The sequence below is a fragment of the Amblyomma mixtum genome, chromosome 2 (genome assembly GCF_055824585.1).
Source record: "Amblyomma mixtum isolate Tamu chromosome 2, ASM5582458v1, whole genome shotgun sequence".
In the NCBI taxonomy this organism is placed as follows: Eukaryota; Metazoa; Arthropoda; class Arachnida; order Ixodida; family Ixodidae; genus Amblyomma; species Amblyomma mixtum.
The window spans coordinates 67,457,296-67,484,986 of record NC_143013.1 but is presented as its reverse complement, the minus strand read 5'-3'; the positions used below and the strand labels follow the sequence as shown (position 1 = coordinate 67,484,986).

Sequence of the window (27,691 nt, the reverse complement as noted above, 5' to 3'; positions counted from 1 at the left end):
CGTGCTCTAGTCCTAAAGAATGTATGCGCTATAGAGGGGACAACGGCATTTACAACTATTTTCTTCTTTTATAATAAAGGGTTGCCCAGTTTAGCACAAAATACTTTTTCAGTTGATTTCATAACTCATCTTAATGTAGGCGATCTGTTAGAGTTGTTGAGCAGTTACAAAGAACACCCCTGTAAAGTGAATTCCGAATTATTAAAAATCTAAGGGCAAAGTGCACAAGCCCATTGCGTCGGCATGTTTTTGCGTCGGCAGGAGTCTTGTTCAGTGCTGTAAAACTGTCAGTTTTATGTTTTCATCTCTAGTACCCAGGAAAGTAATTGCTACTCAAACATCCATAATTAAATCGAAATGTTTCATAGAAAATTTAAAACTATCAAGCATGTAATAAACAGTGAAGTTTGTTGCACTCTTCATCGTCTCAGGATTTATGTGCAAAAAAAAACAGAATCATTGAACTGTCATTCGTTAAAAATACCGAGTGTATGAGTGATTGCAGTTAAAGAAAAACTTAACTTAGAACTGAGAAAATCAATAATACAATTTATTCCTTCTCTAGCTTTGTTTATAGAGTCCGGGGAAATGCGTCGGAGAAAAAAAAAAGAGAAAGCAAAGGGTAGCGGTGGTCACATGTTTAGGGGAAACCTCAAAGGTGGAGTAAACTTTCTCCATCTTGAGGAATTCCTCTAAACGTTTCCACCAAGTGTTCGCACTTCGATTTATTGATCAATTCGCTCTCGCCCTATCACATGTTAGCCATCGTGGTTAGCTCAGTGAGTAGAGCGACTGCTCCGGTGAAGTAGTGGTCCCGGGTTCGAACCCCGTATCAGGATGATTTTTTTCGTGAACAGCAAAGTTTCTGTAGATGCTGTATAGTTTTCCTTTCTATATTATCGTTGCGCTTGGGTGTATGTCAATCAGTAATTTGCTCCCTTATTACAAAGGGCAGTGACGCCGGCCGCGTGAGGCGATGATATTGGGTGTTGAATGCCCCCTTGAGACAATTCCATACTCTGATACCACTTCTCTTGTAAATACAGCACGCCAGAGGCTATGATACCAGCAATACTCAAAGCGGATGAGCAATGCTTGAGCGTGTGACTGCACGGAAGGATAGCAGTTTGAGGAGTGCAGAGGCTGTTTTGTTCACTGAAGTGACACTACAGGGCAACCATGACTGATGGTGCGGCATTCAACATGAAAATGTTTTTCTCAACTAAAAAAATGGCCACGATAAAATTTGCTCAAAAAATTACAATTAAATGGGCTACTAGTTCCTCTGTAATGAGTATTTTTGCTAGGTACACCTCCGTATTAAATTTAGCGCTAAATATAGAGCACTGCCCACTTTTTTGTAAATTTGTCATTTTTTCTCAACGTTAATTCAATTTAATTCTAGTGTAAACATTTATTTCGAGTAATACATGCTATGGAGAGATGTTTATGGAGTTATATTGATCATGAAGCCAGGCAGATTTTTCAAAAAGGTCAACATGGCTAAAAGTTGTGAAACTGGATACATTTGTCCCGTCTATTTATTGATGCATGACACGGAAGTTATACATATTGTTTCGAACATTTCTGACACAAAATGTTTACAAATATTTCTTTCTAAACTTTTTATAAAGACCACGTTGTGCACAAGTTTGCAAAATTCAAACGGTTGTCTTATGCTGCGGAAGTTTTTTTTTCCCCGAGAGATATCTAGAGAAATTGCTTAGGGCCGAGCACAAATTTTGATGCATTTGGCATTTACTGACCCAGATTGATTTGCTTACAAATATAGACAAAGCGAGCTAAAAAATTATGATTTGTTAAATTTATGAAGCATATTTAGCTCGCGTTTTGAGGGAAGAAAAGGGCGCAGTAGATGTGAAGTCTCGACATCTCGGTGGACACCTCAACCGCGTCTTAAAGCGTGCAACTGAAGTTGCATGTGTCATCGGTCCAAACCATTGTCGCAAGCTAGCATCCAACTTCACATCTCGACATGTTAGGGAACACCTCAACCGCACCTTAAGAGAAAATGTAGTCTCACAAAGCAGTCATTTCATGGTGCATATGTCATTGGTCCGACCTCCTGCCGCAAGCTAGCATCTGTCTTGACTAAACATGTAAGCTATATGGGAAGAGAAATCCTATGACACCACCCGGAAGTTGTACGACAAACGGTTGCTCGAAATTTTGCTAACTCACCTCTGTCTGCACGTGACAGCCATTGTGGCTCAGCCCGAGCCACCGGGTAAGCCCGTGTGCTTTCCTGTTCATCCTTCTTTTAGTCGCAACAACGACAACAGCTGCGATGTCTTTTCTTCAAACCAGCGTCGTCGCTTCGGGGGACGTGGTTTTGAGAAGCGCGTTTCCATGTTTCTACTCTCTCTAGATCCGTGGGAGTCCTCGTACCTGGCGCACTGGTGTAGCGGTTAAGTTGTGCGCCACTTCCGTGGGATGGCAGGTGTGCGATTCAGGTTGTCCCACGCAACCTCGCGCGACCAATGATTAATTTAACCGCCAACTGCCTGGTTGCATGAGGACACCATCTTTTATGAGTCCCATCGAGTGTGAACACACTCACACACACACAAACGCACACGCACACGGACACACACACACACACGCACGCACACACGCACGCACACACGCACACACACACGCACTGGTTTTCACTCAATGGGGTAAGTAAGGCTTACGCCTTGAAATGAAAGCGATTGTTTCAGTTCGGCATACAGCGCTGATAGGAAGCAAAAAGCAGTCTACTTCGCACAAAATCATTGATACAACTTACGTAGTACTCACAAGGGGGAAGTTCCATAGAAAGATCATAGCTAAGAGCTCGAGCTGTGAATCTGTGTCACTGTTAATGTTGGATGGAGCCCAGTAAGGCCCCTGATAAAGCTTGCTCTCTTGCTGTACGTTCTCGTTTATTTCTCAGCTCCGTTAATTACAGACGTCCGTCGATTTGCACCTGGCAGAAGTTCCTCTCGAATAAGCAAAGAGTCTTAAACGTCTTCGCCAGTCAGGATTCGGCGCATAAAAATTCTAAATGTCATTGGTCCCATGTTCTTCAGGAACTGCACGATTCCAACGGCGAGCTGGAGGGAGTCAAACAAACGACATATTAGGATGACCAGCATAAACAACGAGTTCACATTGCGGATCATGTGGATGCCCGGAAATCACAGAGCGAGCAGCAACTAATGAATGGCTGAAGTTAAAACGCCACCCTCGACCCGCCACCTCCGATCTCTAGAACCGCCGCCCACCACCTACCCACCTACCGGCACCCTCCACGGGGCCTCCACCCGTTCGAAGCCCGCTCAGCAGCGAAACGAAAAAGTTACGGTGAAATTGAATTTAACGATGCTATGTAAAAGCCAGCTTCCATCCAGAAGTAACTCTCACCATCCATCTCCCTACCCCGCCTCCACCCACCCAGTAAAATCATTAGAGTGAAAGCATCAGAGTGTTCATAGAGGTTAAATCTAACTGGCAGCGTCCTCGCGTCAGGTTTCATGATCTTCCTATAAGGTTTGTTTGTCTGTCTGTCTGTCTGTCTGTCTGTCTGTCTGTCTGTCTGTCTGTCTGTCTGTCTGTCTGTCTGTCTGTCTGTCTGTCTGTCTGTCTGTCTGTCTGTCTGTCTGTCTGTCTGTCTGTCTGTCTGTCTGTCTGTCTGTCTGTCTGTCTGTCTGTCTGTCTGTCTGTCTGTCTGTCTGTCTGTCTGTCTGTCTGTCTGTCTGTTTGTTTGTATGTTGGTTTGTTGGTTTGTTTGTTTGTTTGTTTGTTTGTTTGTTTGTTTGTTTGTTTGTTTGTTTGTTTGTTTGTTTGTTTGTTTGTTTGTTTGTTTGTTTTGTGAGCTGTCCTGTATCTGGTATCTCAGAATACCTATACGCGCAGATGTAATCGCGACCAGAAATTTCAGTCACGAATATGATTGTTAGCAAGTGTTCAAACCTGTCCTTATAATCGGCTCGCAAAGAATGTCTCACATTGCGGAGTGTTAACCCATCAATCCTCATCCATTGAAAACGACAGATAAAAGTGATGAATTTCTAGGGCTTCATCAATAATATCTCTTTAATCTCATAGATCTAAGAACTTTTCGATTCATTAAGAACAATTAATTACATATCAGTTTATATGAGCTAATTTTTATAATATGTCGGTGCCTAAGATCGCAAGAGCCATGTGCTAACACGCAAACACATGCACGAATTGAAGTGCAAAATTCATACCTGCTTTAACATCTGTGAATGAAGCATTATGACCACATACATTTTAGGCTGTTTCGCGTTAGGGCTAGCTTTTGCCCGAATTTATCTTTTCGCGGGTCTCCTGCATCTCTGGCAGCTTATATTTTGTCCTTGCGCTGATAAATATGTTCGAGAAGACCGTTACTTGAAGCATGCAAGCAGTTCAAGTAGATGTGAGAGCAGAAATCAAATTAATCACATATTTTTAACTGTGTATTGTATACGCAACGTCCAACGTTAATGGATTAAGCTTGTTATGATTTCAAGGTGAGTGCCGCATAAGCTTGTACACACGTGTCCATCTTAATTGGTTAATGTATGCCACGTACCCCACACCGAAGCACAATAGAAAGATACAACTTCGGCCACACTGTTCATTTTTCTGTATAGTACACTGTTACGTTTCGCCTCCTTCGTGAGAAAAAAATCGGCGTGGTAGCAGCGGAATGCCGATGAGTCGCGAAAGGCATGCGGGGTCAACGCCTGAATTAGCCACGGAAGCGGCGTCGGTCATCCACCCCGCATTTGGCCAGCCAGCTCTGCAGTACAGAAAGAAGTTAGCTGCCACGGTTCGCATTACTAGACATTCCAAGGGGCACATCAAGTTGACAGCAGCAGCCGTCTTCCAGGGAGAAGTGGTCATCGACCGTTTCCCCTACCCCGAGCACGTGCGACCACATGAAAGGCGCAGGAATGCTGTTCGAGAGCATTCCAGAATCTGCGCGACGCAGAGTGCATCCTTCTCTCCCAACACGTGACGGGGACGTGTTCCCTATTGAGTGTGTGTGTGTGTAGGTGCCACAGTGAACTTTCAGGACCCTCCTTTCCCGACAAGCCCGCCCCCATCTAGGGAGCCCAGGGACAAGGAAGGATATAAAACTCGGCGCCTTGGACGGCCGAGTAGCTCCTGACCATCTGAGCTCATCGTCATGTAGCTTTGCTCCTTGTTTGCGAGACTTTCTGAGAGTTCTCCCAGTTGCTGTTTGTATATATGTAAATTCCCTTGTATAAAGTTCTTCTCCTTGTCTTTCCCCGTCTTAAACCTCGCCTCCGACCTCCCTCATCCCCTCTTCGACCCGACCATGCTACGAGAGCCGCAATAACTGGTTGGCAGCGGTGTGATGAACCGGGTGACATGGTGCTGCATCTGCGGGTGAGTGTTTGGTTTTTGCTTTGGATCCTCCAGGCTTCAAATTCTGGGTTAACAATTTGAACTGCTGGTTGATCGGGTGTTTGTATGTCTGTAGCACAGGGGTAGTTGCTCAGAATCACCATGAGCGAGCAAAGCCAATATTTAAAAGCAGCGACCGTGGACCTGACGAGGTTGTCGAGGACAGAACTGTTGTTCTTGTGCGATGAGTTAGGAGTGGATGTGGAGGAAAGAGCGAAAGATTCAGATATTGTCCAGGCAATCCAAAATTTGGAAACGGAAGAAGAGGATGATTTTGAAATTGCTTGGAATATAACGCACGAGTGGGTAAAAGAAGAGCAGCTTAAAAGAGCTGAGGAAGCGGAAAGACAGGAGCGTAAAAGAGCTGAGGAAGCGGAAAGACAGGAGCGTAAAAGAGCTGAGGAAGCGGAAAGAGAGAAGCTAGAGGCACAGCACCAGGAGCGTATGGAGAAACTAGCAGCGGAGATAAAAGAAATTAAACTCGAGGCTGAGAAATGGCGGCTCGCAAACCTCAACGGGCTTAATGGGAACGAAGTAGCAATGAGCGACGCTATCTCCGTCCAGACAGGGCCCTTAACGTTCCAGTCCATCGCCGAGTTGGAGAGACGTGACGCCGTAATACAGGATTACGAAATGGCGCACTACCGGCATGGATGGTACGCGACAGAGCGCGGCCAAAGTAGAGAGGCTACAGAGACAGTCTCAGAGTTAGCTAGGAGTAACTCCGCTAGAGCTCGTTCAGAAAACGAGTGGAGAAGGCACGGATGGCGTCGGACAAAGCCGAGCCAAAAGAGACCTCCCAAGCTAGCCATACAGCCCATCGCCCTGCTCGATGGTCGGAAACCTGCGATTAAGGGCAGAGAAACGGAGTCTAACCGGCACCCGCGGTTTAGAAAAGAGAGAGCTCCGAATCGAGGCTGTGCAGTGACAGTAGGAGCCGTCGCCGATTTGGTTAAGCGCGAGGACGCTAGAAAGGGGCCTGTACAGGCGACTAACCGGCGCAGATGTGAAAGGGATAACTTCCCCAAAGGCAGAGGTTTCAAAAGGGAAACAAAGGGGAGCCCTTTAGAAATTGCGAATCGTGGCAACTCCGATTTGAGGCGTCACCGCGGTGCCAGTGACCAAGCCAGGGTTGTGGCTACCTCGGCAAAGCTGGCGTATAAAGAATGTGAAGCTGCTGTTGAGTTAGAACACAGTATTGAACGCCATGCTGAGACAAAGGACGAGAGCCCGATTGTAGATGATCAGTGCGTTTCAGAGGAAAGCACTGTGAGTGATAAGCCAGCTGCGGAGGACTACCTTCAGGGGAGCGAACTGCTCATTTCCGGGGCAGCTGAAGGTCCGTCTGTCAGCTCTGTAGAGATGACCACCCGTTGCGAAGGCAATGAGGTCAATTTGCCGCCTAAGGAAGGATCAGGCGAGTCATGTCAAGGACTGGAGGAGACAGTCTTGTTTCAGGCGGTGCACGCGGAAAGTCCACAGCGAAAAAGGAAGAGGGCAAGGACAAAAAGGAAACGGATGAAATGTCAGGCCCTTAATTCAGGCGCGCGGACCGGTGATAATGTTATCACAGTTGGAAATGCGGCAGAAGGGGAAGAAAAGCCTTCCCGCATTAGAGCTCGTAAGTTTGCGGCTAAAGTTAATGGTCAGGCGACACGTGTAGATTGTTCTAAACCTGACCGCCGTAACAGAAAGGAGAGACCGCATCTTCGAAGCAGAACAGGAGCGACGTTTTTCAAAGGTCATCGGCCTACGGGAAGACCACACCGACTTGACAAGGCGGTAAGGAAAAGGGCAAAGCGGCCCGAGAGACCGGAAGACGCTAAGTTGCGTGACCCTCGGAGCATGCGAGCGCGGGGATCAAACAGAAGAGGCGACGCAGGCAGGCATGTTAAGCGCGCGCCATTGAAAAAAAAGATGCGTCCTTCACTTTCGGCACTGGATTCCGGGAAGCGCGCAGGGCGAAAGGATAGCCGAGCCTCGTGGTGGGGGCGAGAACAAAGAACAGCTTCTCGCGCTGGTCGCTGCTCGTCGCCAAGAGCCGGTTCTCGACTTTGCATGCCCTACCAATGCTTTCTGAGCGCCTCGAGGGGGCGCGGAGACGACAGTGAGGGTAGGATATGGCTTTTTTCAGGGGCCTTTTGTAACGAAATGACAGCAGTGTCATCAGCCAGAGCGCGACCCCAGCGGGCGCGTCTGAAGGGCTAATCTCTTCAACGCGGCGGAGGTGAGTCAGTTTTCACCCCCGCGAAGCCATTCGAAGTAGCTGTTTTTTTTTTGTTCCTTTTTTGTGTGTGCCAAATCAAAAAGGGAAAGACTACTTCGTTTTGGGCTGAAGATTTATAGTTGATCGGATAGGGTTGTACTCCCTCATATCTTCAGCAAAGATTATCGTCTCGCTGAGTTAAAAATGAGTGTCAGTTTGCCATGCTACCGAGAAATAAGGGCACTTAAAGAAGTGTAGCTAATACCTTGCGAAGGCAAAGAAAGTGCGTGTATTTCTGCCCATTTGCGTACTCGTGTTTACTAGCACGTGGTTAGTTATCTGATGGCGGTATTTGCAGACTAACCAAATGAAGTGAGTGCGGAATTTTGTAGAGAACAGCTGTGGCAGCTTTATGTCTGGATGGTGAGGTGTAGTACTGACGCAGTGAGTTTAAGAGAAGCCTTTGGAGTGAGTAGGGACTCTGATGCGCAGTCGCATCTGTGAGGTTAACTGGAGCAGTTGATTCTCAGTCTTGAGTGATCAAGGTTCTTTGAGAAGAGCCAGTGGATTAAACTGAGCATGGGCCAAATTTTAAGCAGACTTTCGATATCCGGGTGGTATTGGGGATCAGAGCTTGATTGATAAGGAATGGAGTTTCTATTCAAAATTTGTAGGCTTTGACACACCACCGCTTATCGTACCACGTGGCAGTCTGTCTCTGGCGACCTCAGATGTGACGCGGACGCTCGCTTTGACCCTAAATTGGAGCGAAATTGAGGGGTCAGTATTCTGGAGCAGGATTTTGTTTGATACTAAAAGGAAGCCTGGTGGGTCTTGAGTGGAATCCGAACGCTTGCGCGTGGAACGGTGCTTTGTTGTTTGGAACGTCCCATCTGTGCTTTCCTTTGTTGTTGGTTTGGTGTTTTGGGGTTGCCTTGGAAGTTGATGTTGCAAGCCAGGATATCAACATGGACGCGAGCCCATCTCTTCCTGCCCAGCGGTGGGGAACGCTGGCCCTTCAAGATTTTCCGGGCCGCGAGAGAAGCCTTCAAGGTTCGCTGGACTCAAGAGGCGCCGAGAGACGACCGACTCCGGTTAAGAGCAGCCTCGAGCGACATCCCTCCGGACAGCGGATGCAGTCCCCTGTCCATCGGGATCTCCTTCTCCCGGCGGGGCAGTCTGTTACGTTTCGCCTCCTTCGTGAGAAAAAAATCGGCGTGGTAGCAGCGGAATGCCGATGAGTCGCGAAAGGCATGCGGGGTCAACGCCTGAATTAGCCACGGAAGCGGCGTCGGTCATCCACCCCGCATTTGGCCAGCCAGCTCTGCAGTACAGAAAGAAGTTAGCTGCCACGGTTCGCATTACTAGACATTCCAAGGGGCACATCAAGTTGACAGCAGCAGCCGTCTTCCAGGGAGAAGTGGTCATCGACCGTTTCCCCTACCCCGAGCACGTGCGACCACATGAAAGGCGCAGGAATGCTGTTCGAGAGCATTCCAGAATCTGCGCGACGCAGAGTGCATCCTTCTCTCCCAACACGTGACGGGGACGTGTTCCCTATTGAGTGTGTGTGTGTGTAGGTGCCACAGTGAACTTTCAGGACCCTCCTTTCCCGACAAGCCCGCCCCCATCTAGGGAGCCCAGGGACAAGGAAGGATATAAAACTCGGCGCCTTGGACGGCCGAGTAGCTCCTGACCATCTGAGCTCATCGTCATGTAGCTTTGCTCCTTGTTTGCGAGACTTTCTGAGAGTTCTCCCAGTTGCTGTTTGTATATATGTAAATTCCCTTGTATAAAGTTCTTCTCCTTGTCTTTCCCCGTCTTAAACCTCGCCTCCGACCTCCCTCATCCCCTCTTCGACCCGACCATGGGACGAGAGCCGCAACAACACGTATGTTTGTAATCCGTTATGTTAAGGAACTAAGTGTATTCAAATAATTTCATAGGTGTTGCCCTTCGAGTTAAAATATCAGTGTTAATTGTACAGCGACCAAAGAAAAAAACATCTAGTTCCTCAATTTCCATCGGACAAGCGTTTAAGATTCGTTTTCATCGCGTTAAAAAGAAAGCCCGCGAAATATTTTTAAAAATCTCGCGTGAGCATACACCCATGCGTTGCAACAGCAGTGTTCCCAAACGAGCAGCTGGCAAGTGAATCCCATTTCTAGATGAAAGCGCCCATGCTGCAAAACTGACAGGGTGAGGATGATGGCGCAGACGATGGCCGCGAATTCCAACCTCGCGCACTGAACTGTTCGCATGCAGTGTGCGAAGAACGCCGGATGCTACAGTTCCCATTATAGTTAAGAAGACACAGTGCGAAAAAGAACACCCCGGGAGTCCGGCTAGCGTTTTCTTTCTGCAGTCTCTGAGCTCAGTTTTTCACCCCCCCCCCCCCCCCCCCTCGTGGCGTTCATGGTTTCAATCCGGCGACACCAAGCTACGAGACGCCAACCAAAGAACACCTCTTTCCGTGGCGGCTCAGTGGTCAGGGCGTTCGGCTACAGAGCCGTAGTTCCCGTGTTCGAACCCGGCCGCGGCGGCCGTGTTTCGATGGAGCGAAACACAAAAGGCGCCCGTGTGCTGTGGGATGTCAGTGCACGTTAAAGATCCCCACGTAGTCGAAATGATTCTGGAGCCCTCCAGTATGGCACCTCTTTCTTCCTTTCTTCTTTCAGTCCCAACTTCCTCCATTCCCTTACGGCGCTGTTCGGGTGTCCACCGAGCTGTGAGACAATTACTGCGCCATTTCCTGTCTTCAAAAAGCAATTTTCAGTTCTGCCCTTCATAACCATACTGAGAACTGTCGCGTCCTGCGTTCACTGGCGTGAATCAGTTTACTGGCTTTCACAGTTCACTGGCGTGAATCCGGAGTTCTGCACCATCGTTTTCGTAATTTTCATCCCTCTGTCACTTTCTCAGCACAAGCGACCATGGCTAGGGGGAGGATTCCTCATCATCAGCTGCTCTTGTGAGAACCCTGATGGAGCGGAGTGCGAGCGCGTAGCCGCGGAGGATTTTTTTAACGTGATAGCGTTAGGGCTTCCATTGATGATGATGATGGTAATGTCCTCAGGCTTAATGGCACATATCCACGGCGGGGGATTGGTCAGGGTGCATCTGCAGTATATTCGGCGTCGTCGTCCGCGATGTTGTGAGCGAAACATACCCGGAGAAGCAATGTAGAGGGGTCATTAAGCCACGTGGCCTTGTGACGTCATCACAACCTGCCCACCGGATTGTGAGCAATCTGCCTACTGTGGCAGATGACAGTTAAAGTAATGATTGGTCATGAGAGATTGCTTGGGAAGTGCAACCTGAGTCGCACAAGCCCCACCGGTGGCAGCACCTGCCATCGCAGGGAGTGGTATGAGGAACCACAGGGATCTATGAATGTAGAGACTGATCATTTCCGCATATATGGGCATTAACCCAATAAGCTATCGCGTCATACCCTTAAGGCGGAGCTTAAGCGTCCACTCCAATTTTTCGTATGGCCTGGACTTTCTTTACAAAGCAATAAACACGAGTCCATAACATACTAAATACGGAAATTGGTGAATTACATGTTTTCTGGCATGCTGTGCAATTCAACACTGGAATTTTGGACATGAATTGCACTACCTAAAAACTAATTATTTTTATTATTCTTCAAATAAGATATCTACAACACAAATTGGTTTACTCCACTGAATGGCCAGCAACATTTGATGTCCCCTCCTCCTATTATGCGCCGTCATATCTTTAATCTTTGGCTAGAGTTATGTGGGACACCTGGTATACCTGAAAGCATTTCTCAGAATGCCTTTCGGCTTCAGCGTGTCAATACGCTCGGCCGCCACGGTGGTGTGCATTCGAGAGGCTCATCAAGATTTTCCTTCGACTTAACTAATTATGACCATGCATGATGCAGCATCGACGCGGCATAAATTTCGCGTCTAGGTCCAGGTCCAACACAACATCCTGAAATGACCATTAAACGTCTACAGCAAGTCAAAGGTCTGTCTCATTGACGTCCAATTAGCGCCGTCTTGTACCAGCTGCGGCTACCGCATCCTTTCAAACTTGTCTCAGGCGTCTTTATCATATGCAGTTACGGCAGTCTATGATAGAGAAGGACACTCACCGAGGAAGCCTCTCCGAGAACTTCGTTTGTCTTCGCGATTATGTCCGCAGGTGTGATTTCACCGGTAATCTGGAAAGAGGGCAGGAGGAAATAAGCATCACAATCTGCTGTCTACTAGCGTTCTTTTTTTTCTAATATTCTTTGAACATTTCATCAGGAAATTAAAGCATAATTCTGTACCGATATACCGATACTTCTTAGCGATATACAGCAATTTTCTCATGAAGGCAAATGACCAGGCTCTCTATGAGTTTCCTTTTCTCGTTGTTAGCCCAGCGAAGCAAGGAAAAGGAAGGATCCCAGTGAAGTAGTAATTAATACTTGTAGGTAGTTGGGTCTTAGTTATTTACTAGCATCATATGCCGCCGCGGTAGCTCAGTGGCTGTGGTGCTCGGCTGCTCCAACAAGCGGGGCGGATTACGAAGCAAGGATGCACTGCGGCTTGCCCATGCTTTCGTAACGAGTAGAATCCTCTACTCAACCCCCTACTTGCACCTGCGCAAACATGATGATGACCAACTGGAGGTCATCCACCGGAAAGTCATCAAGCGGGCTCTCGACCTCCCGGTCACCACGTCCAACCAGCGACTTCTGGCCTTGGGCGTGGTGAACACATTTCGGGAGCTTCGAGAGGCCCACTTAGTCAACCAATACACGCGTCTTGCACAGACCACGTCCGGTCGCCGCCTCTTGGACCGGCTACACATCAAACATGACTACCATATTGAGGAAAGGGAGAGAGTGCCAGCACCCTGGAGACGCGCCCTCCGGGTCCGACCCCTTCCCCGCAACATGTCCAGAGAAGACCATAGCGGTCGTCGCCAGGCGCGCGCGGAAGCGTTGGCACGATACTATGGTAACCAACAACATGTGTATTACGTGGACGTTGCCGGCCCACACCACGGGGTGTGGTACACGGCCGCAGTCGTACACAACACAAACACAGTCAACGGGCTCACTTTCAAAGCCTACAGCGCAACACACGCGGAGGAGATTGCCATTGCTCTTGCTCTCACTACTCCCAAGTCGAAACACATCATCACCGACTCGCGAGGGGCCTGTCGGAACTACGAGTTGGGCTGGGCTCCCCCGCTTGCCTGGCGCATACTGGAATATAGCTGTCGATCTGAAGATCCAACTCCACGCAACCTGATTTGGGCCCCCGGTCACCAGGGACTCCAGGGAAACGAACAGGCCGATCAGGCCGCCCGCGCACTCTCTCCCCGGGCTATCTCCCTGTCCTTGGAAGGGTACTCCCAATCAGACAATCTGGCCATTACATTCAAACAAATCACCGATTACTACAAGGAGGAGCACCGGCGCTACCCGGCCCCTTGTAAGGGTCTGGATCGCGCTGACGAGCGCCTCCTCATCAAAATTCTTACTAACACTGTACTGTGCCCGGCGGTGCTTAAACATTTCAATACATCCTTTGATGGCGCGTGCCAGTTCTGTGGGGAGGTGGCTGACACCTTCCACATGGTTTGGGCGTGTCAGTCAAACCCATCTATCCCCCCCAACCCCAACCCCACCAGAGAGGACTGGGAGGCGGCCCTGCTCGGCTGTCAGGACCTAAAGACCCAAAAGGCCTTGGTTCACCGGACGCGGGCGGCGTTGCTTGCCAATGGGGTCCCGGAATAGGGGCTCCACCTAGTATTGTTAGGGGAAAGGGCCAATAGGGCCTACCCCAATCACCTCTCTGTAAATATTTATTGCATTATAAATGTTTTTCACCACCACCACCACCCGAAAGACACGAGTTCGATCCCGGCCGCGGCGGTTGAATTTCTTTGGAGGAGAAATTCTAGAGGCCCGTGTACTGTGCGATGTCAGTGCACGTTAAAGAACCCCAGGTGGTCGAAATTTCCGGAGCCCTCCACTACGGCGTCTCTCATAGCCTTAGTCGCTTTGGGATGTTAAACCCCATAAGACCAAACCTATTTACTAGCATCATGTTACTGAATATCCGCTGAGGTAACCATTGGTTATAATCGAATGCATTCATCAACTGTTGAATTTCGTAGACCTGTGTTGGTTGCTTAGCTGTGAGAGACATGAGAACAAGGGACATTTCTTGAAATTCCAGCGTTAATACCTAATGCTCCTGACACAAACAAAGGTTTTTTAGGAAGGGATGTCGGCAGGTAAGTGACTTCTCTCACAAATTATAAAAGGGGCGCTAACATAGATTAAGTCATGTGGTTGGTTAGAAATCGTACACACTAAGACATCTTTGCCCGCGCGGTCTGTCGTTATACATTGAGGTGCGTAGCAACCGATAGGCGCTCATTACCGTGTCCCGCATGGCGCCCAGGATGGTCCGCACATTGAGGGCGTACACAAACTTCTCGAGCAGCCTGCGGAACCGGTACTCCTCGGTGTCGTCGCCCAAGTGGTCGGCCGACAGCTCTAGCAGCTCCTGCTGGCGCCGTATTTCGTCCACCAGGCGCTCGCGGCGTTGGGCCTCAAGCACCGACGACGCCTCACCGGGCGACCGCTTGGCAGCATGGTTGTCCTTCAGTACGGCTGTGAAGGTCAACGCACGCCTTTAGCTTTTGATCCAAACGTCCTGGAGGGCAAGATGTGGCCCCTGTTCGACTCTCGCCTATAACGGCGCCGAAATGAGCGAAGGCGGTGGCGAACGAGGCAAAGAGTGAGTGAGCAAGGGAATGAGACAGCAAGCGAGTGAGTAAAAGTGCGAGTTAGTCAGCATGTGAGTGGACGAAAGGGCGGATGCTTCTTTAGGTGAGTGGGATTGGCAGAAGCGTTCACGCATTGCTTAAAGAATGAGAAATAAACCTTCTCTCCACGAATTCCCCGAAGATCTTATCTGCCAAACAAGCAAGCATGCAATGGTGGGCAAATAAGGGGATGTTTGCGACATGCATAAAATATGAATGTTGGGGGACGAGTGTTAGCTTCCTTCATACATCTGCCAAGCAGTACTTTATGTCATCAAGCCTTCTAACGAACGATATAACCATTCGTAAAACATGACCTTATTCATTTATCTGAATTGCCTTTCTGCTTTCCGCTACACACACGTAAAGGCACCGGTGAAGTGCGTACGTACCGGCTTGTGCTAGAGTGCTGGCTGTGATGACACTCAGAACGAAGAGGACCGCTCGTGCCATGACGAACCTAAGTACATGAGAAAAAAGCATTTTTTTTCTTTCTGTAGGCAAGTACTGTCACGAGTGGCAGTTATGAAACACCAAAAATGTCAGGACACCATTTATACGACAAAATTATTGCCTGTACTGAAGTAATACAACGCCTCTGTGACAGAAAACCTAGCTGATGCGATGAGTGATCGGTCAACTTAACCTTCCTCTGCGTAATTCCGTGCTGTTTACCTCTACTCACCGCCGATAAACGTTCGGAGGCTTTCTTGTTGCAGCTGATGTGATAAGCGCGAGTGTTGACGAGCGGCAAACGAAAGGCCAGCTGAGATAAAGGAAGGGCACTGTAGGCGCTTCAAGGAAGGGTGATGAATGGGATGATAACGGCACGCTCCTACGAGAAAACAAATGTACCACGCACCAACAGAGCGTCATTTAAGCTCGCAGATTTTCTATTCATTGTTGCGGTGCACCGGCCATTCTTGAACGGCATATCGACAAGTGGTCTTGTTAGCCACTTCAGTCACTTATACATGGTGTCCGCGGCTTCCAGCCCCACCACGTTCCGTCAGAGGGAGCGATATTTATGGGCATTGGCATTATACTTTGGCACCGCTTCAAAGGCGAATATGCTACGCAGGTTATATTTCGACTTTGTTATATTTCAATTCCTTCCGCATTTCGCTTTATGGAAAGCAGCACTGCGCCGCTGGCATATATAGGATCATCCTGCTGCTACGGCGGGTTGTGATAATAGATAAGAAAGATCGGAACAGAATATATGTGTGGTATACGTCTTAAATTTATAGTGAAAATCTCTTAAAGCATTATGCTGGTCTCGTGCATGTCCTGTAGTAGAGAGAGTCCACCCCGGATACCACAAGACGGCGAGGAGAGCCAGCAGACCTGAAGTAGGGTTCGAAACGGCGTCTCTTCGCCTTAGTGAATGCCGCTTGCTTCTCTGTTTGGTTTCGCCCTTCCTTTATTTTTTGTTATTCCGCATTGAGGAAGAGGCGGGGAAGAGAGAGGCTAAACAGACGTCGCCCCCCGCTGAAAGCACGGGTAACAGAAAAAAAAAACCCGCAGGACACAGTAGCCACAAAAGTCTTGCAGGCACAGCGTATACCAATTCATCTTCAACTATTAACCTGTTCTCCTTCGCCAGTTCTGACAATTCTCTAATGGGCATAATGTAGAGAATGATGTTTTCGCTTGGTTCAGTCGCACTGAGAACTCTAACAAGTGTACCGTACCATACATTCAGCTAACCGGTCAGTCAACGTCGCTAACACATTAGGAAACTGTGCCACTTAAGGAAGAACTTCAGCTGACAAAAGTTCATCGCCGTCAGGCAACGTAGCCTATGAGATGCTGGTATGCTCGTACATGCACTTAAATGAATAGTAACACCAAAATTTTAGATACGTGCTTTTTCCTTGAACTAGAACACAGTGTAATAATAGACATCAATAACGACATGAAATTCGCCTAGGCCAACTGAATCATTTATAACCGAACGAAATATTTCGCACGTCGTTTCGGTTTCACTTTCAACAGCCGAGAGGGAACTGTGACGTAAAAGCCGTCTAGAGATCACGTGATGCGTACAAAAACTGCGATATTAACACTGCTCGTTCATGTTTTCTCTTCGCAACAGTATGGGCAGGCAGTTTCGGTGCATTAAAACGAAGAAAGCAGCGACAATAGTGCGGTTTTCACAAGCTTGGCGTGATCTGCTAGGCTGTCCCCATTTTCTGAAGCCGTGAGCATGATTCCAAGGCAAGAACACACACGATAAGCAGCATGCTAAATAAAAATCAAGATGGCTGCTTAATATTACGTTCCGATATCCTGATATTAAAAGCAGGTGCCTAAACCACCAAATCCAAGAATCTGCCAAAAATAACACCTCGAATAATAACGGCGGAGTAAATCTTTTGCGTCGATAGGCACCCAGAGACCTAGAGCATTTTTCTCCTGCTTACAAGGTCATACCTGCTCGAATAAATCAGTGCACGGCCGCATATAACTCTATATATTATCTTTGCAAACGATTCAACAGCTTATGAAAAAATTGGAGGGGACACATCAGCTCCACCTTAAGGATGTGCTCAACTGTCATACTCAACTTTACATTCATAGGTGCCTGGGAGTCTTCATACCACTCCCGTTGCAGTAGTGCAGCGGTTAAGGGATGCGCCACTGCCCAGCGATGGCAAGCGCTGCCACCGGTAGGACTTACTTGTGCAATTCATGTTGCTGTTCTCAGCAACCTCTCACGATAAACCATTCTATTCAACTGCAACCTGCTAGGGTGGTTAGTTCGTTCATAACCCGATGGGTAGGTTGCGATGTCACAAGGTCACGGGACCTATATAGCCCGCCTAGGTTGCTTCTCCTGGAGCGACTGCCTAGGGAGCCGCCCTCATCATCATCATCATCAGCCTGACTACGTCCACTGCAGGGCAAAAGCATCTCCCATGTCTCTCCAATTAACCCTGTCCTTCGCCAGTTGCGGCCCCCGTATTCCCGCAAATTTCTTAATCTCATCTGCCCATCTAACTTTCTGGCGCCCACTGCAACGCTTGCCTTCTCTTGGTATCCACTCCGTTACCCTTAAGGAGCAGCGGTTATATTGCCTTCGCATTACATGCCCTGCCCAAACCCCCTTCTTCCTCTTGATTTCGACTAGGATGTCATCAACCCGCGTTTCTTCACTCACCCACTCCGCCCGGTTCCTATCTCTTAACGTTACACCTATCATTTTTCATTCCATAGCTCGCTGCGTTGTCCGTAGCTTAAGCTGAACTCTCTTTGTTAGCCTCCACGTTTCTGCCCGATAGGTGAGTACCGGTAAGATACAGCTGCTGTATACTTTTCTATTGAGGGATATCGGTAAGCTGCCATTCATGATATGAGAGAACATGTCATATGCGCTCCACCACATTCTTATTCTTCTAGTTATTTCCCTCTCATGATCCGGATCAGCTGTCACTACCTGCCCTAAATTGACATATTCTCTTACAACTTCCAGCACCTGGCCACCAATTGCGAACTGCTGTTGTCTTGCTAGACTGTTGAATATTACTTTGGTTTTCTGCATGTTAATTTTTAGCTCCGCCGTTCTGCTCTGCGTGTCTAACTCATTGATCTTGCTCTACAGTTCATGTCCCGTGTGACTTAGCAAGGCAAAGTCATTTATTTATTGATTTATTTATTTATTTATTTATTTATTTATTTATTTATTTATTTATTTATTTATTCCTCGCAACGCCGTCAACGCCGACGCCGGATTTTCTACGTAACAGGGCCTTCAACACTATCGCGTTAAAATCTATTTCAAATATCCCAGTAAAACGTGAAACATAATTTGGTCATGAGTAGATCTGGACTGTGCGATGTCGCTTTGCTTTCGGGACATCCAGAACACTGCCCTTGCGTTTTGCTTTTCCCATCGACTGGCATTGGCATCTGCTCCACTCCTGAACTATGCCAGCAGAGCGTCAGGTAATACACTAGAGACATGTGTAATATTCTAGAAAGCGCGCTGTACAGCCAGTCCGTAGACGTGAGCAACGGTTTCCCTTTTTTATTGCATGGACAATGCTGCACTGACCATAGAGAAGACAGGTTAAGGTGCAAGATCTCATTGCACTGTACGCGGTTCCCAAAGGCCGCAACGAAGACGATCCTATCAATGTTTTAGTTCTTTGAGCTTAACAATAACGAAGAAGCGCATCGGAAATTACATTATGCGCATTGCCTGTCTTTGTGTACAGCCATTCTGGAGCGTAAAATAGTTGGGTACTGGAGAGGGATTCAAAATTCAGTAGAAAAACGTGAAATACACGAGCACTCAGAAGAAGCGATAGAATGAATTTGAAGAAATGCGCGCCTTTAACTGTTCATAGATCATGTACGTAAACACACACACAAAAAAAAATAATTCATCCCCTGACGCCGGATGAACTCGCGTTTCTGCAGTCGAGCAAGACGAACAGCAATTTTGAGGACTCTGACCACTGCTCTCTTTATTCTCCCAGCTGTTCTTGTTCTTCCTATTCTCTGTTTCTCTGATTTCTGCTGCTTTTCTGATCGACATTTGTCTGTCCAAAAGTGATGGAAGCAGCTCTTTGTGGCAAACACCTGGGACTTGCTTCGCGCGAAGTCCTGGAATGATCTGAATTGCCCGGGAATGGTCTCTAATGTCTCAAAAACAGGTTATATTATATACCTTAGTTTCATTACATGGGCTCAGTCAGCTCTTACTTTTTCGGAAACATGTTTTTTTTTTTTCAATACTTTCTTCATTCCTTCCCCTTCATATCATTTGGTGGTTTCATCAATAACTGGAGAGTTAATGAAATAGCCTCAAAGTACATGCTCGGTTCTCAGAGAACTATGAACTAAGACAGAATATACGTAAGCACCTGTGGTAGTTACGTATGGAAGTACATTATTCGTGTGAACTGTACCCTAACACGAACACACAAAGAATGTGCATGGGCGCCCGGTGAAAGCTGGAAGATGCCAGGCGAGAAAGGCTGTGTATGATGCCCGGATTCAACATGGCAATGAAGAAAATGGCGAGGCGTATATGCGTGCACATATGAATGGCAGTGCAAAATGCAGAGGAGTATAATGACAGGAAACCAAGCATTTTACGCCTGCGCCTTCCGCAAGTGCCGGGGTAACATTTCTTGCGTTTTTCAGCCCTCTCACACCCGCTTCACGGTAAAAACATCTTCACGCTGCTTATATTGCCACCTGTAGACGCAAACCTTATTGTAGAACCCCGGCACCCCAGCGGCAGCCTTTGAGCTCAGAGGCCACAGAAGCGTCAATCTGATAGGACTGACATCGCGCATTTCCAAGTTGACTGCGTATACCTTTCACTCCGCTTGCCTTTCACTCCGAGTGCATGCATGTGTCTGCTGTGTCTTTCCTGTTTGCTTCCATTCCCCGTGACCCCCGTTCGCTGCACAGGTCCGCAAATCAGAATCTAATTTGGTTAACCTCACACCATTTCTTTCCTTTCCTCCCTCATTTTGTCTCTTTCATTCTCTCCACTCCCTTAGCCCGCTAATTACCCTGACAGGGTCACATTCCTCATTCTACCGGCGGGGTCAGCAGAGGTCTGGCTAGAGAATAAGCGGTAATTTCAGGCTCTATAATATGCATCCGGTTCAGTTTTTAGGAAAGATTTGAACAACTACTGGCAATGTTCGAGTAATGTGAACTTATAAACACGGCTAACTTTCTTGATCAGTTCCTAAATCGCGGCTTCACTGCGAGAAGAAGCGCCAAGACTCTGGTTATTACTTTGTCCGTTAATACGGTCAATTTATTCGTTTCTGCAAACCGTCAGCAGCGTCCAATTCATATGAAATCACTGCAGTTGCAGGGGGCTCGAGCGGGTATAAGCCTTACTGAATAAAGTTTAATATAAGCCGTCTCGGTGGCTAAGTGGTTATGATTCTCGGCTGCTGACTCAAAAGACGCGGGTTCGACCCCGGCCGTGGCGGTCGCTGTTCAATAGAGGCGAAATGCTAGAATCCCGTGTGCTGTGCGATATTAGTGCACGTTAAAGAACCCCAGGAGATCGAAATTATCCGGAGCCCTCCACTGCGGTGTCCTTCATAGCCTGAGTCCCTTTTGGACGCTAAATCCCATAAAACCAAAACAAAGTTTAATCTGGTCTACCATTTCTATCTGTGGGTTATGAGCATGTCTGAAAACTCTGTTTTACCTTTTGACTTTGATCGGCCCTGCAGATCAACAGGGCCAGAAAAGCACATCGTCATCATGAACGTGAGAGAATGAGGGCGGAATATTGCCGCTCTACCATCGATGTTGTTTCAGCGCCCACCTCGACAAGTGAAGAACCTGGGGAATGCGTTTGTTTGCAACACATCGTACGAAAAAGTAAAACATTTGACGCAATATTGGATGTAAGGCGCCGTCGGTTTATTCCCCCTTTTTAACGCTTGTGAAAACCGAGATTAGTGAATTCTGAGGGCGGAGGGGGTTTTTAACTCTTATTATTTCGATGTTCAGTCATTGGCAACTTCATGACCGGCCCGCAGTCATGCCGGCGAGGGAATGACGGCGATTAGTTAAGCACGGCAAAGAGCCTCACAAGGAGGAGTGAAGCACGGTTGCTCTTTCAATAAATGGCCATGCCACGCTAAATTCTTCCAGATCATACAGGACGTTTCGCAGACTGTGCAAGCATGCTAATCATCTTTAAAGTTCATGCTGTATCAACGCGCGGTTTTGACAGATGGCTGTAGGCTCACATCACTATCACTAACCGCACCCCCCCCCCCCCCACACCTCCAAAAAAATGAAGCAAAAAGGGCAAAGGAGATCAGTACTTACGACGACTGGGTGCGTAAGAACCCTGTAGTGTATTTGACAGGATGCAAGTTTACCGCTTATATAGCAAGCTACCCGCTTACAATCTGGCGTTACCTCGCAGTACGATGTGCATGTAAACAAATCTTGGCTAACACCAACGAAACAACCACTTCGCCGAACTCCGGGCTTCGCTATACTGCTCCTTCCACGAGAGGCTCCCGTCATGCATTGCCTGAAAAAACCCGCACGCGCAGCCTTCCCGTCATGCACATGGCACAAGCTAGCAGTGGCAGCGATGCGCAAAAACACACGAACAGCACTGTCTGCTAGACACCTTGCTTTTTGTTACCTTGTTGCCACAGGGTGCTTTTGCACTTGTCCTGAGCTGATGAGCTGCTGCCTATTTGCTACCACTCATTTCTGGCTTTGTCCCGTCGATTGTAGCCTTTCAAGTGGACGAGATTGGGCGCCCTCATTGTCTTCCTGCGTTGTTTTCAGCGCTAACGAGTCCGTGTGCTGAAAAAGCAGTGGGCTGCGGGTGAGCTCAAAATACTCGCAGTTGAGCATGGCGATAGGAACAAGCGGGAACTGCGGGAAAAAAACAACGCGCTGCGGTCCGCCCATAGATACCGCCCGTGTCGAGTAGGAAAACAATTATAAAGCCTTTCTCCTTTGCTGCTATAACGTTTTCAGTGATGTACTCTCTTTCGCTAAAGTAACCGAGCCACAAGTTTTTACTTCTCAACCGTATAACGGAGCCATTTCAGCCCACCTTAAAGAGCAACTGCGGCACTTTTTTGAGAATTTCGGGATATTCAAGTATTCAAATTTATATAAGCTGTAGGTAAAGCATGCCAAGTTGTTTTGCACTAGCATTTAAAATAATGACATAATCGACGATTCAATTTTGCGCTTCTCCTCAGTACACCAGAGGAGTGCAGGAAACCTCAGCTTAACGTCACGTAAGGTATCAAATTACCGCTGTCGTCAGCCGCACCCTGCCCTGACTATCTGCAGGGTTTGCCTTCGGTGGCGTTGTTTTTTTTCCTTCAAATCAGGCGTTTGTGCGTTCGAAATATACCGATACCTTCGATGACGTCATCATGCACCCCCCCTCCCCCCCCTCCACTTGGCGTTGTGCGGTGTGGAGAAGCTTCAAGACCATCCGAATTTTAATTCGGATGGTCTTGAACTTCACTATTTTAAATGCTGGCCCAAAAAGACTGCATGCTTTACCTGCAAGTTTCACACATTCGACCCCCTTAAGGTCGTTGATTTCTAAAGCCTATGCAGTTTCCCTTTAAGTCCGAAAGATGTCAGAACGTGAGGACAAGGGTTCACCTTACTTTACACAGATTCAGAGATTAAGGGCTGCCTTATGTCCTTCGCTACAAGGCTAAGAAAGAAACCGTAGTTGTCCGGTTGCTTTTGGCAACAGTACCTTTAACCGTACCTTTTTTCCAGCCGCTTCCTGTTGTAGGTATAGAAACAGATTAGAGTAGCCCGTTCGAAGGTGACCTCTAAACGACATTTTTGGATGCATGAGATTTCGCAAAATGCCTGTTATGCTTTACCGGCCCTCTTTGAGAACGCATTCGCACTGTTGTTGATTCTGATCTGGTTTTATGAAGCTTAACGCCCCAAAGCGACTCAGGACGGCGTAGTTAAGAGCTTCGGACAATTTCGACCATCAGGACCGATGACCATCAGGGGTTCTTTAACGTGCACTGACATCGGACAGAACACGGGCCTCTTGAATTTCGCCGCCATCGAAATGCGACCGCCATGGCCGGGATCGAACCGGCGTCTTTCGGGTCAGCAGCCGAGCAACACAACCACTGAGCGACCGCGGCGGTTTCCTTGTTGCTTCTGAAAAGCTTAGACCTCAGAGATGCAAGACGCCTGCAGAAGAAAATCCAGCGCAGAATTCAAGCCCTGCAGACACAACGTTGGAGAACATTTTGCGAGACACTTGACCCACGAAAGCCTTTGTCACGCATTTGGAATGTGATCCGTGGCCTTCGTACGTCCCCTCAACAGCGCCACCCGTTTAAATCCCTCGCGCTCCACCAAAGACGCAGCGAGGTCGCGGTAGCCGAAGAATTTTGCGCAAGGATAACAGGCCAACCGAACCCATCCACAACGCTGCACTGCAGTGATGTCCCACCCTCGTGGGATTCACGAATGGATAACTTGTTCTCCACGGAGGAACTTGACGCTGCGCTGGCTTGTTGCAGAAGGTCGTCATCGCCGGGGCCCGATGGTGTGACATACTCCGCGCTCGCCAACCTTGGCCAAGAGGCTCGACGGGTTCTTCTGGACACATACAACAAGTCATGGTGCGAGGGCATAGTTCCTAATGCATGGAAGACCAGTCGTCTCGTACCACTCCTTAAACCGGGAAAATCACCACTCGACATTTCAGCATACCGACCAATTGCACTCTCCAGCAGTGTAGGGGAAGTCATGGAAAGAATGCTGTTAACACGCGTGGAATGGTACCTGCAGCGATACCAAATTTACCCTGCATTTATGTCTGGGTTTCGACGTGGCCGCTCTTCCATTGACAATGTGGTTGACCTTGTATCGTCCGTCCAGCACCAAAAAAACTTGAAAAGATTGACTGCGGCACTATTCTTGGACATCAAGGGCGCCTACGACAACGTAACGCATCAGGCCATTTTGGACGCATTAGAAGCTGCTCAGATTGGAGGCCGCATGTTCAGCTGGATACGCAGCTATTTGTCAGGGAGGTCGTGTTTTGTCCAGACTGAAGACGGACCAACCTCTTCGCATCTAAATTCGCGCGGAGTCCCGCAGGGTGGAGTGCTGAGCCCAACTCTTTTCAACATAGCTCTCGTCTTACTGGTTGACTCATTGCCACAATCAGTCCAGATCTCAATATACGCCGATGATATCTGTATTTGGGCATCAAGCGTGACCCGTCCCCAAGTTCGTGCGAGACTACAAAAGGCGGCAACGATACTGACGTTATACCTTCGTCAGCAGGGCCCAAATATTTCAACCGAGAAGTGTTCCCTCGTGGCGTTCACGCGAAAAAAAATGACAAGTTACCCCATATATATTAATGGCAACGCCATTCCCTATGAGAAAAACCATCGCTTCCTTGGCGTTGTTATCGATAGGAACCTCTCGTGGAGTCCCCATCTTTACGACATGCGAAAGAAACTGACAGCGATTGTTCATATTCTCTCCTTCCTCGGGGAAAAGTCCTGGGGTGCATCTGTACGCTCGATGCTTCAACTGTACCGTTCGCTGTTCCTGGGATACATGCGGTATAGCTTTCCCATTTTAAACAATATCAGAAAGACAAACCTTCAGACACTCCAAAGTGTTCAAGCGCAAGCTCTACGAATCTGCCTTGGGCTACCTAAATGTGCCTCAACGGCAGCCACTATTCTTGTCGCTGGGGAGCATCCTGTTACTTCATACATTGCTGTTGAAACCATGAGAACACACATGCGGCACCTCACGCGAGTTCCGAGTCATCATCTTGCAGCTCTTCCCGTACTCAGACCACATACTGCATTTGCAAATGTAATTCAAGCTCACCGTGCCTATCTTCCTTCGCAGTTCGCCCACCCATCAAGATCATGCTCACCCGTATGGAGTCTCCATGAACCCCGGGTGCACCTATCTATTCCTGGAATTAATAAGAAATCTGATTTATCATTGCCTGCTCTCAAGCAACTGACACTGCATCATTTGCATTTTAACCATAAACACCGCATACATGTCTACACAGATGGCTCAGTGACTTCAACAAGCTCTGCTGGGTCTGTGGTGATACCGGCCAGGTCTATTTTAATGAAGGTGAGGACTACCTATCTCACCTCTTCAACTGGTGCAGAACTAGCTGCCCTACGGGCTGCAGTTCAGTTCATTAGTCAGGAATCTGCAGATGACTGGACAGTTTTCACCGACTCTAAAGCAGCCCTTCAAGGCCTGCAAACTGCACTACGCCGTGGGTCACACGAACAACTCGTTGCCGAAATCCGCAAGCTCTACCATGACGCCACATTGAAAGGACATAACATAATTTTCCAGTGGCTGCCGGGCCACTGCGGCATTCATGGCAATCACCAGGCTGACGAAGCTGCCCGTTCTGCCCACAATGATGGAATCCCCGTTAATATCCCCGTTACGAGAGCTGACGCAGCGTGTGGGCTTCGTTCTTTGAGGCTGGAGCTCACACTTTCGGCGTGGAACTCTGGTGAGTTGTGCAACCGTCGCCTCAGGACTTTGGACCCTGGACTGCGCCTCCGTCTTCCGTGTAATGTAGCGCGTCGTGAAGCAACACTACTGTGTCGTCTATGGCTCGGTGTTGCCTTCACGAATAAGTATGCTTTCCGGATCGCGATGGCCGACAGCCCTTCTTGTGTGAACTGCGCCTGTGATGAGACAATCACCCATATCTTGTGTGAGTGCCCTGCCTTTGTAGCCGAAAGACATAAGCTGCGATGTGCTTTGGACCGCCTGGACCCTCGCCCTTTCACAGAGGCCAAGATCCTCGGTCCGTGGCCACAACAGTCAACTGCCATCAAGGCTTACAAGGCACTCTTTCGCTTTTTGAGAGCGACTGCCTTAATTGACAGACTGTGATTATTTCCCTTTACTTCTCTCTTTCCTCTTTAATTCCCCTCATTCCCTTCCCCTGCGCAGGGTAGCCAACCGGAATCCTTTCTGGTTAACATCCCTGCCTTTCCCTCTCTCTCTCTCTCTCTCTCTCTCTCTGAAAAGCTGTGTGCTGCCTTTGCACTGCTTTGCACAAAATTGGCACCTATGCTGTCATTTATATGTAGCAATGTTTTTCACTTCTAGACATTATTTTGGCCGAGAGAAGGGTTAGCTAAATGAAAAAAAAAATTGAATTTCTAGAAGAAAACGCACTTTTTGGAGTGGCCGGTGATTCGTCATCATTTTTCTGTTTTCTTTTGCTTTCGTCAACCATGGGGTGAATAAAGCGCTAAAGAGGGGGCGTCAGACACGACGAACGTCTCCTTATTATGCTAAAAGTATTAAACTTCGGCAGAAGAATTGAGGTGCAGCTTTATCAAATTAACGAGCAGTTCTGCACACAATCTCCAGTTTACTAGAGACTTACAGGAATCGGGGTTGCAAAGAAAATGAAGTCAATTAATTATTGAAACTCGTTTAACACTCGTCAGTGATCATCCCACTACTATTATAGTCGCACGATCGAGGTGCATCTATTTTTCAGTACAATCGTAACGAAAAGACCTTTCCCTTTAGATCTTTAAATCGGACGAAGTTAAGCCACCGTACCTACTTCTTTTTCTTTGCTCACATCAATAGACTTTCCTGCTCTGCTTCAAAAAATTAGATTTCCTAAACACAAAAGTTGTTTTGTTTGACTGTGTTCTTCGCAATCGTTGTTTAAAAGCTTGTCTTTGGCAGCTCCGCGAAGCTACTTTGCTATCTTCTTTTAGTTTATTTCATACAAAAGCTATCGCACTGAATCATAATACAGCTTTCTCTTTAAGAAAGAGAACCCTTAGGAAACTTAAGGCTAACGCCCGATAGACCTCTGCTAACAAAAACAATGCTGGACACTATTTTTTATCTGCCCGAAAGAAGCGGGTTCGATCCCGGCCGCGGCGGCTGAATTTCTATGGAGGCGAAATTCTAGAGGCCGATGTACTGTGCGATGTCAGTGCACGTTAAAGAACCCCAGGTGGTAGAAATTTCCGAAGCCGTTCACTACGGCGTCCCTCATAGCCTGAGTCGCTTTGGGACGTTAAACCCCAATAAATCAAATCAAATCAAATCAAATCACTATTTTTTATCTCTAAACGTCTCTCCCCCTCAGCTAGAAATAAAAGGATACGCTTTTACCCACTAATCTACGGAAGGAGAAAAAGGCAGTGAGGACGAGCGAGTCTTCAAGTTCGCGCTATTGCGCGAGCCGTTTCTAAGGAATTTTGACAAAAAATAGCACCCACAAAAGAGAGCAGCTGAGGTCACCCATATCGCGCAGAAGAGAAGCTTCGCTCTCGCTCCCATTGCGCCGCCGCATCTTACCTGGCCGGGAGCGCGCTGGCGGACGAAGACGGGATTAGGCGTCGATTGCGCCGCCGCAGCGGCGTAAATTGCCAAAGTCGAGGCAAGGTCGAGCCTTTCTTGATAGGCGACGATAGAGCGGCCGCATCGAGTGCCGCGCTCTCGCTGTTATCTGCAGGGCGCGCGCAGCGCTGCGCCACGCCGATAAGGCAGGCGCCGAATACTCTACGATTTCTGGGGCACTGGGGGAAATCTTACTCTCAAGGCGCGCGAGATGAAAACACTGCCGCGATGGGGTGGTTGTTCTGATTTTGGTTATATCTTCGTCCGTGACCCTGGACTGCGCTATCGGGGTGTTTTGTTCGGAGGCGAAAACTGCCTTGGCTTCAGGCACAACAAAACGAACAG

The 27,691-nt window shown here is 48.1% G+C and overlaps 1 protein-coding gene across 6 annotated transcripts; it reads right to left on the bottom strand.

Annotated features, from left to right (window-relative positions):
- Positions 1 to 2,910: 2,910 nt before the first annotated feature.
- LOC149359629 (uncharacterized) lies at positions 2,911 to 27,433 on the bottom strand. 6 transcript variants are annotated; one of them, XM_089571773.1, is made up of 6 exons: positions 27,305 to 27,369; positions 21,591 to 21,757; positions 14,833 to 14,900; positions 14,053 to 14,285; positions 11,760 to 11,828; positions 2,911 to 3,098 (listed from the first exon to the last, which is right to left on the bottom strand). In XM_089571773.1, exons 3-6 carry the CDS (start codon positions 14,891 to 14,893, stop codon positions 3,006 to 3,008), a joined length of 456 nt encoding a protein of 151 aa, XP_089427899.1. In that variant the 5' UTR covers positions 14,894 to 14,900; positions 21,591 to 21,757; positions 27,305 to 27,369; the 3' UTR covers positions 2,911 to 3,005. The 6 variants fall into 6 exon arrangements, with proteins under 6 accessions (XP_089427899.1, XP_089427898.1, XP_089427901.1 ...); XM_089571772.1 differs by lacking the exon at positions 21,591 to 21,757 and having other exon boundaries at positions 27,305 to 27,433; XM_089571775.1 differs by lacking the exons at positions 21,591 to 21,757; positions 27,305 to 27,369 and adding an exon at positions 25,456 to 25,877.
- Between the last annotated feature and the right edge of the window lie 258 nt (positions 27,434 to 27,691).